The sequence below is a fragment of the Anomaloglossus baeobatrachus genome, chromosome 1 (genome assembly GCF_048569485.1).
Source record: "Anomaloglossus baeobatrachus isolate aAnoBae1 chromosome 1, aAnoBae1.hap1, whole genome shotgun sequence".
Lineage (NCBI taxonomy): Eukaryota > Metazoa > Chordata > Amphibia > Anura > Aromobatidae > Anomaloglossus > Anomaloglossus baeobatrachus.
The window spans coordinates 395,084,005-395,097,477 of NC_134353.1; the positions used below are offsets into that span (position 1 = coordinate 395,084,005).

Consider the following 13,473-nt stretch of genomic DNA (forward strand, 5'->3'; position numbering starts at 1 on the left):
CTTCACAAATATTTCAGAAGCCTGTAAAGAACTTACGAAATAAATATCCGTCACTGGCACCTCGTCATCTTCAGATCGCTGACTGCCTGTTTCTTCAACGAGACAAGGCCTCACAGAACAGCCTGAGGCCTCACTGTAGAAAGAAATGGCTGCAATGAATTGACTGCAACAGAAAAATTCTACCTTGGGTATTTACTGTATTATCTATTTTCTGAGGGAATCAGTCCTCTAGAAGATCATTTTTACGTAATTGTGAAAGCAAAAGCCTATATTTTGTTAATTTCTTACCCATGCTTTTCCTCTTCTGGTAGAATCACAGTTTCAAATGGTCTGGGCTCCACCTCAACTGTAACCTGCTGCACATCTTCTACTCGTGTCTCCTCAAAGGTCCTAGAGAGAAAGAGTATAAGAAACAGAGCTACTCCTCTACTCAATGGAAAACTGAGTACAACCGATAGGAGTAGTATTATGGATACAGCATAATACGTGAGACCACACACACTGCGGTGGGCTGCATGTGTCCAAAACCACCAATCCCCTTGATGTCCAATGACTACAAGACTTGTCATGTAACCACAAAACTGCTTTATTGTTTTTTACCCAACCGTATACCCCCAAATTTCTCCTCCTCCTAGTTACTAACCCATTTATTTTTTTTTACATTTTTTCCTTTGCTTCCTTTTTCAGGTAATTTAGATTGGGTATGTGATCTCTGATCATGGCATCAGGTTTGTTAGTTTATACCAATAAAGACAACACCCAGAAGCCAGACCTAGAGTGTTAACTTGGCTGCTTTAACGACCACAAAGCCCGACCTTCTGACACATGTCCATTCCATCCTACCATTTGATCAGACATCACTGCCAATGACATGTTGAGGGAGCAGTGTCTGTTTCTATTTAGAAACTGGGTCATGTGCTGGAAATGCTGCAACAATGTAATCTGTATCCGAAACATTGACTGCATGTATGTACGAGATACATGTCTTCTGGAGCACCAGAAGTGACACAAGATTGTCATCTAAGGGAAAAAAACGTTTCTTCTTGCGGAGACTGACAAACCAGTCTGTCTGCCAGTGAGAAGTCTTATAGCTGCAATACTCCTCTGGGAACTATTCAATTGTCTCTGGGGTGGAAGGAGACAAACTCCAGTGCCACCTAGTGAAAGGAGCAATCAAAAGTGACCCTTTAACAAGCCTTTTCATATGACAGGAGTTATGCCAGATCAGAACCTCAATACTGTGTCTGTAAATTGAAATTCTGATCTGGCATAAATCCTAAACATTTTTTTTTTCTGCCAGGAGGTGGAAATTTGGTGCGGAAATCTGGTGCAGACAATTTCAGTACCAAATGTGCACCTCCTGGCAAAAAATTGCAGCTAAAATCGTGGCAAAATCCATGGCAAAAAAAAAAAGGCATCAAAAGGGGTTTTTTTGCATTTTTGGGCTAAGGAATGCAAATTTGGTGATGACATTTTTACACCGTATTCATGCACCCAATCTATACCTCCTCGTAAATAAAATGTGTATTTTTTTCTACCAGGAGGTGCAAATTTAAAAAAAAAAGCCGTATGCGGTTCCTCTTATTTTGATACACAACCTAGACAAGCACAGAGCTTGGGTTTGCAACCTGTAGCCATATATTTTACTTGTGCAGGGTATCTTAATATAGGGGGACCCCATGCCAATTGTTTTATTTTTATACCACGATTCTGACCCGCAGACAGTGCCTGCTGTGATTAGTTGCAGTCCTACAATATCACACAGACTGGGGGCGCGTCTGACTGCAACCAATCACAGACACCAGGATGGCCGGTGGGTGGGGAAAGCAGTGCATATGCATGAGCAATGATGAGCAGCCCAGGAAGTGGAGAGGTCGCGAGAGCAGCGTACAGCCGCGACAGAGCCTCTGTAAGTATTAAGCGATCGCTTCATTCTTATTTTCTTTATTTCTCCTTTATTTGTTTTAATTTCTCAAGTGCCAGATCCCGATCAAACATCCAGAATCCCAGACACAGGACCGGCACCTGGGCATCTTTGAAACAGCGCGAATCTGGACTTTTACAGTCAGAGTCCACACATTACAACTCTTGATTAATCTAAGGCTCCTTTCACACATCAGTTTTTTGCCTTCAGTCACAATCTGTTTTCTCAACGGATCCGTTGCAGATTGTGGCTAAACTGATGCGACGGATCTGTTTTTTGACGGATCAGACTAGCTGGGGGCTAAATAATAAGTGGAGCATGCTCAGTTTAAAAAAAACGGAAACAGTCGCTGGATTCCGTCATTTTACGGATTACGAAGGATCCTGCGCCCATAGGCTTTCATTCTACCAATCGACGGACAGTGACGGATTGGTCGCTGTCCATTTTTTCGACGTAGACAATGTTACTTTGGCCGTTGTCTCCATCTGACTGACAAAGAATTTTTGACGGATCCGTCGAACGACGGATGAAACATGAGGCCATCCCTCGTAATCCGTCACTAATACAAGTCGATGAGAAAAAAACTTATCCAGCAGCATCAGTCGCCGGATTCGATTTTTCAAGATTCGACGGATTGTGAATGACGGAAAAAAACTGATGTGTGAAAAGGGCCTAATTTGAGTAAACGCATTGGGAGATTTAATATGGTATGTAAGTGGGCAGCATGGCCCAGTGGTTAGCACTGTTGCTTTGCTACGCTGGGGTTCTGGGTTCAAATCTCACGAAGGACAACATCTGCAAGGAATTTGTATGTTCTCACCATGTTTGTGTGGGTTTCTTCCCACACTCCAAAAACATACTGATAGGGAATTTAGACTGAGTCCCATGGGGAAAAGGATGATAATGTTTGTAAAGTTCTGTGGAAGATAATGGCCCTATATAATATATAAATAATAATAATAATGAAGGGATTTTCAGAATTAATGAAATTCACTGGGAACAACAAGTCATTCCAAGGCAGAATGTGGATGTCTGACTGATGCCCACCGGATATCGCAGAGGCCATACTGAGAACACAGGTATTCCTCTGTTGTCCTCTTTGTATTTGTACATATTGAGCAAGATCCTGCCTTTATTATCATAAAATACAATGTAATATGAGATTTATTTCTCCTTAAGTTTCTATATACTTATTACCCAAGATAATTTATATATCGCACCTTTGTTATACTAGTCTAATTTATAGATAGTGGGTCGTATATATTATTCACTAAGGTTTTTGCTATCTCATTTTGGTTAATTCATATAGCGCCATTCATTGCCACAGCACTTATCAGGAATCAAAATCACTGTCCACTGTCACGGTGTGCCTCACAATCTAAGTTCCTATCTGTAAGTCTTTGGAGTGTGCAAGTAAACTGGAGAACCCAGGAAAATCCACGCAAACACGGGGAGAACATACAAACTCCTTGCAGCATGAACACAGGCCCCCAAGCAACAGCACTAGCCACTGAGCAATCATGCTGACTATGTTGTGGTCAATAGCTACTGCGTTGTCTAAGGGGTTTCACAGAAGGATGAGGAGGTCACCAATTGACTCTACTACCAGAATCGGATACCTTCTCTACACTTATGAGACCCATAGCTTGGCAATAATGATGCTGCCTGCTGAAAAATGTCCATTAGATAGCCAGCACAATTCTATAAATCACTGATGGTTCACAATTAGTGTAAATGTACCTTACAAGTATCTAGTGTAAGGATCCCAAATGAATCAGAGCCCTCTCTCCCTTCTGGCCAAATTCTCTTCCCATCCATCCACATATAGTATACTATACAGACAGCATTTACCTGACATCGTATCCTGATGACTGAGTACGCCTTCTGTGAAAAGAGACAAACCGGTTATACAATGCACGTTTCATTACAAGGTCAAGCAAGAAAATGCATTTACAAAAAACACAATAGTAAAAATTGCATATTGTGCAGCAGGAACAAGACCATGAAGCATGCAGAGCAGAGTATGGTCAGAAGTCTATGAGCCCCTACACTCCTCTGTGCCCATGAAGGGGCTCAGTGCTTCTGCCTGCTTTTTGAGTAATCAGTGGATGGAATTAGGAACCAGGCCACCACAGACTTTTAGAGCCACACACACACACACACACACACACACACACACACACACACACACACTAAAATAAGTATTGAATATGTCACCAATTTTCTAAATAAATATATTTCTAAAGGAGTTATTGACATTAATTTCTCACCAGATGACGGTAACAACCCATACAATACACAAAGGCAAAGAAATCAAACCATAAATGTCCATATATTTAGTTATGTGTAATAATGAGAAATTACACAGGGAAGAAGTAATGAACACAAGAAGAAAGAAGTGCAAAAAGCCATGAAGTCATGACAGCAGCTGAAATCTATCAGTAATAAGCAGGGCAGTGCTTAGTGTATGGAAACTTTTGACTTTGCAGAAAGTAATAAAAATGCCTTAAAACATTCTCTCTCTCATTATTCCGGCATTTGGCAAATATAAATAATTTTGGTTCCTAATTGACCTAAAACATGAAAGGTTTATTCTGATCGAATGTCAGATAGTGAGAAAAACATGCAGATGTGTCTTTTTAGATACTGTATGTAAACTTCTGAATTCAACTGTATCTTCTTTCAAATCATCCACTTGTTGTGTCAGAGCTGTCAGACTAGAATTATAGAAGGATACCATCATAAACACGTCTTCAAGTGTGTCTTAAGCATCTGCTGCGTGAGACTGGTGTCTGAGGAGACTTGTACTCAGGTCCTGCTGGGAATTGCTGTTCTACCCCCTCATCTAGTAGTATGTCCAAGCTAGCAGACATTGCCAGGTTAATATTAACCTGCAGTAAGGGGTCAATCTCATTCTCCTTACAAGCAAACCACTCGAGTTTAGCTTCTACCTCCAGCCATTTTGCTAACGCAGCATTTGCCTGCTTCAGCACCATCTTGGGCACATGTGCACACCTCAGCGCTAAGATCTTTCTACTGTTTACGGGTCACTGTGGTCGAAAACCAGTTGCCCGTTTTCTGAGTGTGTTCACATTATCTTCCTCTTACTTTGTGGTGGGTATTTTGATATAAAAGCAGCATAAGTTGCCAAGTTCTTGGCGGGAGCTCTTTATGTTGCGTCCAGTCACGTACTACGCTGGGCCATGCCCGTACAAAGACATTCTTAATAAAAAAAAAAAAACTACTGCCTTCTACCAGGGTGATGAAGATGAAAGAAGGGTATACATTTCAGCAAGACAATGATCCTAAACGTGCAGTCAAAGAAACTCAACATTGGTTTCAGAGAAAGAAAATAAATCTGCTAGAATGGCACAGCCAATCCCCTGACCTGAAGCCAACAGAAAATTTATGGAAGGAGCTAAAGCTCAGAGTTCACAGAAGAAGCTCAAAGAACTTTCAGGATTTGAAGAGTGTTTTATGTGGAAGAATGGGCCAAAATCACACCTCAGCAATCAAAGTGACCAGTTTTTCTACACAGGAGGATTCTTGAACCTGTTATCACCAAGAAAGGCTTTTGTACAAAGTATTAGATAAATTTCAGTAAGTGTGTTGAATACTTTTTCCCTATGTCATTTCTCATTATTACACATCACTGAATTTATGGACATCTATGGTTTGATTTCTTTCCTTATGTAGATTGGACGGGTTGACACGGACATCTGGTGAGAAAATCATGTCAAAAGCACCTTTAGAAATATATTTACTTAGTAAATTGGTGATATGTTCAATATTTATTTCCGCCACTGTATATGGTAAAATTAATTGTGTAACGCAAAAATCCCACAAAAAAAACAAAACAAAACATGCACATGTTGATAATTATGGCTCTTGGAAGAAGAGCAGGGAGAAAAACAAAAGTGGGAAAAAGAAAATTCGTCTGGTCATAAAAGGGTCCAAGGAACACTGGAAGTTACAAGTACTAAAATATAGGTTATTTACAGTACTTTTGTGTGAATTTCAAGAGGAAATATCTACTCTGTTAGTCACATACAGTTTGACTCACCGATAACGGGGGTGTTCTGAGGATTCAGACGGAGAGCGTTCCGGAATGGAGAGAGAGGTGGAAGACAGAGTCGTAGCAATTGAAGCAGTAGTAGCCTCCTCAAATGATGGAGGTGTGCAGGGCAGCAAGTCTGCACGAGCTATAGAAATAAAAGAAAATAGTTGAGGACACCCATATTCAGTCTGGGCATTGTTGCCTGTATATGAACCGTAAAACATTCATGTCTGAATGCAGCCTAACCGCTACCTCTATGCTCATGTCACTAAGGAACTGGGGGAGGGTCAGGATTTATCAATCTCAGCTTTTGATAATATATTAGCAACTTAGATAAAAGAAAACACAAAAATGCCCACTTGCAAGCCATGGTTGGGACAACCAGATCACTGAAATTTCACCTGCAGATTAAAAAGTAGTATGGCAATGATGGTGGTGTGCTGAGTGTAAGGGAGTTGCACAGGATTAGAAAGCATGGTTCCTTTCTTTCACAAACAATGTCCCACCTGTCCACATGTTTTATGTGGTATTGCAGCTCAGTGTGTCAGAAAGAAGCAATAGTGATTAAAGGGCATAGTACTAGATAGAAGCAGAAGACAAGCCACAGAGAGAAGTGACACCAAATGCAGAAAAAGGTGAAAAGCTGCTCACACCTTCCATCTGGGATGGAAGCAGCTATGTAGTATCAATTTTACATACTTTAGATTTAAAGTGTTTATGTAGGTCAAATAGTGAACATTTCTAAACCATAACGTGCAGAATATTTCCCAGCATGATCCCTACAGTAAACATTCTTAACATTACGGCATATATTCTGTATAGTCTAGAGCAGGGGTGCACAACCTTGTTTAGTCGGAGAGCCGCATTGACATCTTTTTCTACTTTAAAAGACATTCTGTCAGCACGATTTTGTAACGTATAGTAAAGATATGGCTGTAATGGCAGTGTAAGGCTAAGTTCACACACTGCGTTTTTTTGACGCTGTGTTTTTGCTGCAAAAAACGCACAAAAACGCACCCGCGGCAAAAAAACCCAAAAAACATCAAAAACGCATGCGTTTTTACCGCGTTTTTTGCTCATTGCGTTTTTATGCATTTTTTTTTTATCAGTGAACAATGCCATTAAAGACTGTTGGAACAAAAAAAGAAAAATAAAGAAAAAAAAGGTAAGATGTCATTTCATTCTTCAATATATCCTTCATTCTCCACTAGTGTATGCAGGGGAGCAGACAGCTGCAGAACTACAAGGCTCAGCATGCTCCATCCAGGACTGTATGCTGGAGGCAGAGACAGGGGGAGCAGAACTACAAGGCTCAGCATCCTCCATCCAGGACTGTATGCAGGAGTTTTTTGCCCCCCCCCTCCCTCCCCCCCAAAAAATGACGTGGGCTTCGCCATAATTTTTGTATGCTAGCCAGGTACAGCAGGCAGGTACAGGCTGCCCCCAACCCCCAGCTGCCTATTTGTATATTTATATTCCCTATAATATTATAGGGAAGCCCCCTTTTTTTTTTTTTTTAAATTATATCATGAATCTCATGACATAATTAAAAAAAAAAAAAAAATATGACATGGGCTTCGCCCAATTTTTGAGTCCAGTCAGGTTCAACTAGGTAGCTGGGGATTGGAATCCGTAGTGCAGGGTGCCCAAGCTTTCTGGGCACCCCCGCTGCGGATTGCAGTCCGCAGCCACCATTTCACTTTCATAGAAGCGCCATCTTCTGGCGCTGTATCCAACTCTTACAGCTGCCCTGATGCCGGGTGGCTCGCTGGGTAATAATGGGGTTAGGGCGAGCTGTATATTATCAGCTGGCCCTAAGCCCGAAATTCATGGTGTCACGCCAATATTAGACATGGCCACCATGAATTTTTAGTAAAGATAAAAAAAAAAAAACAAAAAAAAAAAAACAGAAAAATATTTTTATTAGAAATAAAACACAATTAGGGACTCCATCTTTATTGAAATAAAGAACCCCTCCCCCTCCCCCTCCGCTGTAACCCTGGGTCAAGGGTCCCGCACCATCCAATCCGGATACAATATCATCTGATTGGTTTGCTGGAAGGCAAAGCGATCAGATGATGTGTCAGGTTCAAGGATGTGAATCACATCACACATCAGCTGATTGTATAAAAACAGTTTATACAATCAGCTGATGCATCAGTGCAAAAAAATAAATAAATAAAAAATACTCACTTATATGCAGATTCCCATCCGATCACACCGGGAGTTGCCGGTAATCAGTGAAGCGGTCTCCTGATGGCATCAGCTGATAGTTTAAGCTGGCGGTAAAAAGCCGGCGTCACCGCGAGACTTACGATCAGCTGATGCGCCAGGTGACCGCATCAGGTGATCACCGCCAGGTCCTGCAGCTATCGGACGTGCTGCCCGGGAGTCGGCACACAGCCGGAGCGGGGGTGGCGGTACCGGGAGAGGAGCTGGGAGCGGACATGGCACCGGGAGTCTGCAGACAGGTGAGTATGACATTTTTTTTTCTACTGTTCACTTTTGATTTTGCAGCTGCTTCCATCTCCCGCCCGGCCATGGCGCCGCACGGGAGCGGACATGGCACAGGACGGGAGGTGGAAGCAGCGGTGGCGGTACCGGGAGGATTCACGCTTCTGTGTTTACCAACAGAAGGAATCCTCTTCCTGTACATGTCACTTTTCTACCCACCCCTTGCGTTTATAGCTGCAATTTGCGTTTTTCATTGCGTTTTTGAACATCTCATTGAACTCAATGGGTGGAAAACGCAGTGAAAAACGCAAAAATAATTGACATGCTGTGTTTTTGTGGGCACCAGAAAAACGCAGCTAAAAAAAAAAAAAAAAACAAAACGCTGTGTGCAGACAGCAAAAATGAAAACTCAGACTTTGCTGGGGAAGCAAAGTCATGCAGTTTTCTGAGCAAAAACGCCGCGAAAAACGAAGTGTGTGAATTTACCCTAATCCAGATTAAATTGACCCCTATGGTGAAGCAATCCGCTTTGTGGTTCTTCTTTAATCAGCATTTGAAGATTTCTACAAGATAATTCTTAGTCTGTGATTCCCCAGCCCCTCCGATCTTTAAATGACAGATCACTGCTAAAATTTCACACACCGGAGGCAGGTCATAAAAAGGCTGGAGACAAGCAGAGGACTCAGGAAATCACAGACAGGGAGGAGAAATCCTGTGCACTTGGCACCGAAAGCTAATTAGCAGGAAACATCAAATGGTGGAAAGAACCACAAAGTGGATATCTTCACCAAAAATATAAACTTAATCAGAATTATTGTGCCATTACAGCCATGTCTTTACACTACAAAATCATCCTGACAGGTTCCCTTTAAGGGGCTGAAAAAAATACATAGGTTTCTTTGTGTGTTACTCATATCACATCAGTCCTCATGTGGAGAGTAAATGATTAGATTCTCATAGAGACTCTCTCTTAGAATATCTTAATATTTCATAGCTGCTCATTAGGTCCTATACTATTTAATGTCATGCACATCACGCAGGGTGGGCTGCAAACAGTGGCAGGACGGGCCGCAGCCTGAAGCAGGGTGGGCCGGGCCACAGCCCGCAGCACAATATATACCACATTTTATTGCGAACACCGTAAAGGCCTGAAATCAGGACAGTTAACCTCTTCGTGACAGAGCCAATTTTTACTGTAATGACACCTAATATTTTAAATCTGACCAGTGGCAGCTTCTGTGTTTGAGAGTTTGTTTGTACTTTACGTTAGTGGTAAATTTAGGTTGACCTGTTTTGCGTTTATTTCTGAAAAAAAACGGAAATGTTGGCAAAAAGTTTGAAAAATTTGCAATGATCAAACTTTCAATTTTGATATCCTTAAACCAGTTAGTCATCCTGTGTAAAATAATTAATAAATAACATTCCCCATATGTCTACTTTACATCTGCAACCTTTTTCAAATCATTTTAATTTGTTAGAATTTTAGAAACGTTAAAAGTAGAGATGAATAAACCCGTGGAAGGTCGCCTTGTTGGGCTCAGCCGGATTTTAGATAAAAGTTTTGTTTCGGACCCGGACTTGACCTGAACCCCATTGGAAGTCACTAATTCCGCCAACATGCATCCATCTATAAATACATCACTTCCGGGGTTGGGTGGGGTTTTTCCTTTGCACACCCCATCCAATAACTCTGAATGGCTTGAACTAGGGGTAACAACAAACACTGCAAGCGGCTTGCACTGGGCTGAGCACCGCGGGAGTGGTCAGCATACGTAAACAATTGAACTTCGAATCCAAACTTTGCTTTTTTGTGATGTCTGTGGTTGGTATGAAGATTAAACCTCAGGTTCACTCTTCTCTAGTTAAAAGTTTAGCACCAATATTTTCAAGAAATTTACAAATATGTTTCTTCAAGGACCAATTTTGATTTAAATGGCCTTTGAGGGGCCTATACATTGGAAACTCCCCAAAAGTGATACTATTTTAAAAACTGCACCCCACAAATACTTCAAAACTGGTGTCAGGATTTTTTTTAACCCTTCAGGTGCTACACAGGAATCAATGAAAAGTGGAATGAAAAATTAAAAAATTGTATTTTTCCTCTAAATTGTTGCTTCAGTCCCCAATTTTTTCACTTTTACAAGGGATGGCACAACAAAATGGAATTTGGTAATTTGTTACCCAATTAATTCTCACTGCATTGATACCACACGTGGTCACAAACATCTGTTTGGACAAACGGGAGGGCTCAGAAGGAGAGCAACAATATTTAAATTTTCAAGCACAAATTTGGCTGAAATAGATTGCGGGCACCATGTCGCGTTTGCCGGGCCCCTGAGGTACCTAAACAGCAGAAACCCCCCCATAACTAACCCCATTTTGGAAACTAGACGCCGCAAGGATTTTACCCATAGTTATAGTGAGTATTTCGAACCCACACCGAATTTGATAACCTTAAGTTATCAAATTAAAATTTTCAATTTTTTAACAAAAAATGTTGCTTTAGCCCCAAATTTTTTTTTTGCAAAAAGTAACACGAAAATGTGGACCTTACAGTTTGTTACTTCATTTCTTCTGAGCATAGCAGTACCCACATGTAGTCAAAAAGTTCTGTTTGGACAAACAGCAAGGCACGGAAGGGAAGAAGTGAAAGTTGGTATTTGGAGTAAAAATTTGGCTGGAATAGTTTGCAGACACATGTCTCGTTTGCAGATCCCCTGAAATACCAAAACAGCAGAAACCCCATTAAGGAATTCATGAAGGTATGTGTTGAGCATTTTTAACCCAAAGGTGATGTACAGAACTTTTTAAAATGTGGATGTAAAAATGAAAATTATGGGTTTTTTTCCCACTAAAATATTTTTTAGCCACAATTTTAAATTTTCACAATGGATAACGGAAGAAAATGGTCCCCATAATTTGTTAAGCAATTTCTTCTGTACACAATGATACCCAATGAATAGTCAAAAACTGCTGTTTTTTTATCTGAAATAGATTGTGAATGCCATTTCGCATTTGCAGTGCGTCTGACATGCCAAAACAGCAGAACAACCACACAAAAGTGACCCCATTATGGAAGCTACACCCATCAATGAATTCATCTAAATGGTGTACTGATCATTTTTAACCTACAAGGGATTCAAAAAACTTTAATGTAAAAACAAAAAATTATATTTTTGTCCAGGGTATTACTGTTTTAGCATTAAATTTATAGGTTACACAAGGGGTAATAAGAGAAAAAGGACCCCATAATTTGTTAGCAATTTCTCCAAAACACATATGTAGTCAAAAATAAATGTTTCGCCACGTTGCAAAACTTGGAAAGCACAGAGCGATATTTAAATTTTAAAACACAAATTTGGACACTGTGTTGCATTTGCAGAGCCCCTGAGGTGCCAAAAAGCAAAAACACCCACAAGTGACCACATTTGTCAAATTAATCCCCACAAACAAAATTCATCTATGAGTGTATTGAGCATTTTTAAGCAAGAGGTGCGTCAAAGTATTTAATAAGATTGGGACATGGAAATATAACATTTTAATAGTAAAAATTTAGTTGTTTTTTTATTAGCTGCAAATTAGTCAGTTACACAGGGGTTAATAGGTGAAACTGGACCACACAATTTATTGTGCAATTTCTACCGAATGCTGTGATTATGTTGTGTTGCAGAAAACTGCATGAATTTGCTTCCCCAGCAAAGTCTGAGTTTTCATTTTTGCTGTCTGCACACTGTTTTTTTAGCTGCATTTTTGTGGGCACCACAAAAACGTAGCATGTCAATTATTTTTGCGTTTTTCACTGCGTTTTCCACCCATTGAGTTCAATGAGATGTTCAAAAACGCAATGAAAACTGCAAATTGCAAATATAGCTGCGTTTTAGTGCGCTTTTATGACTAAAAACGCAGCTATAAAACGCAAGGGGTGGGTAGTAAAGTGGCATGTACAGGAAGAGGATTCCTTCTGTCGGGAAACACAGAAGCGTGAATCCTCCCGGTACCGCCACCGCTGCTTCCATTTCCCGCCCGGTGCCATGTCCGCTCCCGTGCAGGAGGTGGAAGCAGCTGCTAAATCAAAAGTGAACAGTTGAAAAATGTCATACTCACCTGTCTGCAGACTCCCGGTGCCATGCTCCCAAGCTCCTCTTCCCGGTACCTCCACCCCCGCTCCGGCTGTGTGCCGGCTCCCAAGCACGTACGATAGCTGCAGGACCTGGCGGTGAGGACCTGGCAGTGATCACCTGATGCGGTCACCTGATGCATCAGCTGATCGTAAGTCTCGCGGTGATGCCGGATTTTACCGCCCGGCCGGCTATCAGCTGATGCGTCAGGAGACTTCATCACTGATTACCGGCAGCTCCTGCAGCGGTTGGACGGGAGTCAGCACGGACGTGTGTAGTTGTTTTTTTGTTTTTTTTTTTGCACTGATGCATCAGCCTAGACTGGACAGCGAGCGAGCACCGAGTGATTGATTCCCCGGCGCTTGCAGTCAGTTAATGACAGCTGCAGACAGGCTGGGGTGATCTCCGGAGTTCAGGTGACAGAACCGGCGATCATCCCGGCCTGTCTGCAGCTGTCATGAACTGAACCGCAAGAGCCGGGGAATCAGTCACTCGGAGCTCGCTGTAAAGTCCAGGTTGCACGCCAGAGCTCAGGTGAGAGCTCTGGAGTGCAGTGCAGGTACCTGAATCCAGGCCTGGCATTACTGGAGTTTCGTTCGGTAGCCAGTCCGACGCTGCACAGACATGTGTAGTTTTTTAGTTTTTTTTTGTTTTTTGCACAGATGCATCAGCTGATTGTATAAACTGCTTTTTATACAATCAGCTGCTGTGTCATGTGATGCAGGCCTTGAACCTGACACATCATCTGATCGCTTTGCCTTCCACCAAACCGATCAGATGATATTGGATCCAAATTGGATAGCGCGGGACCCTTGACCCAGGATTACTGCGGCGGGGGGGTTCTTTACTTCAATAAAGATGGAGTCACTAATTGTGTTTTATTTCTAATAAAAATATTTTTCTGTGTGTTGTTTCTTTTT

The 13,473-nt window shown here is 41.5% G+C and overlaps 1 protein-coding gene across 6 annotated transcripts in view; it reads right to left on the minus strand.

The window, feature by feature from the left end:
- PIP5K1C (phosphatidylinositol-4-phosphate 5-kinase type 1 gamma) overlaps window positions 1-13,473 on the minus strand; it is a 171,335-nt gene that overhangs the window by 75,028 nt on the left and 82,834 nt on the right. For all 6 annotated transcript variants that reach the window (XM_075352572.1, XM_075352570.1, XM_075352569.1 and 3 more), the window contains exons 13-16: window positions 5,988-6,126; window positions 3,776-3,808; window positions 289-390; window positions 37-133 (exon numbers count right to left, since the gene is read on the minus strand). In XM_075352572.1, coding sequence (XP_075208687.1) covers window positions 37-133; window positions 289-390; window positions 3,776-3,808; window positions 5,988-6,126 — 371 coding nt within the window. The remainder of the gene's footprint in view (window positions 1-36; window positions 134-288; window positions 391-3,775; window positions 3,809-5,987; window positions 6,127-13,473) is intronic.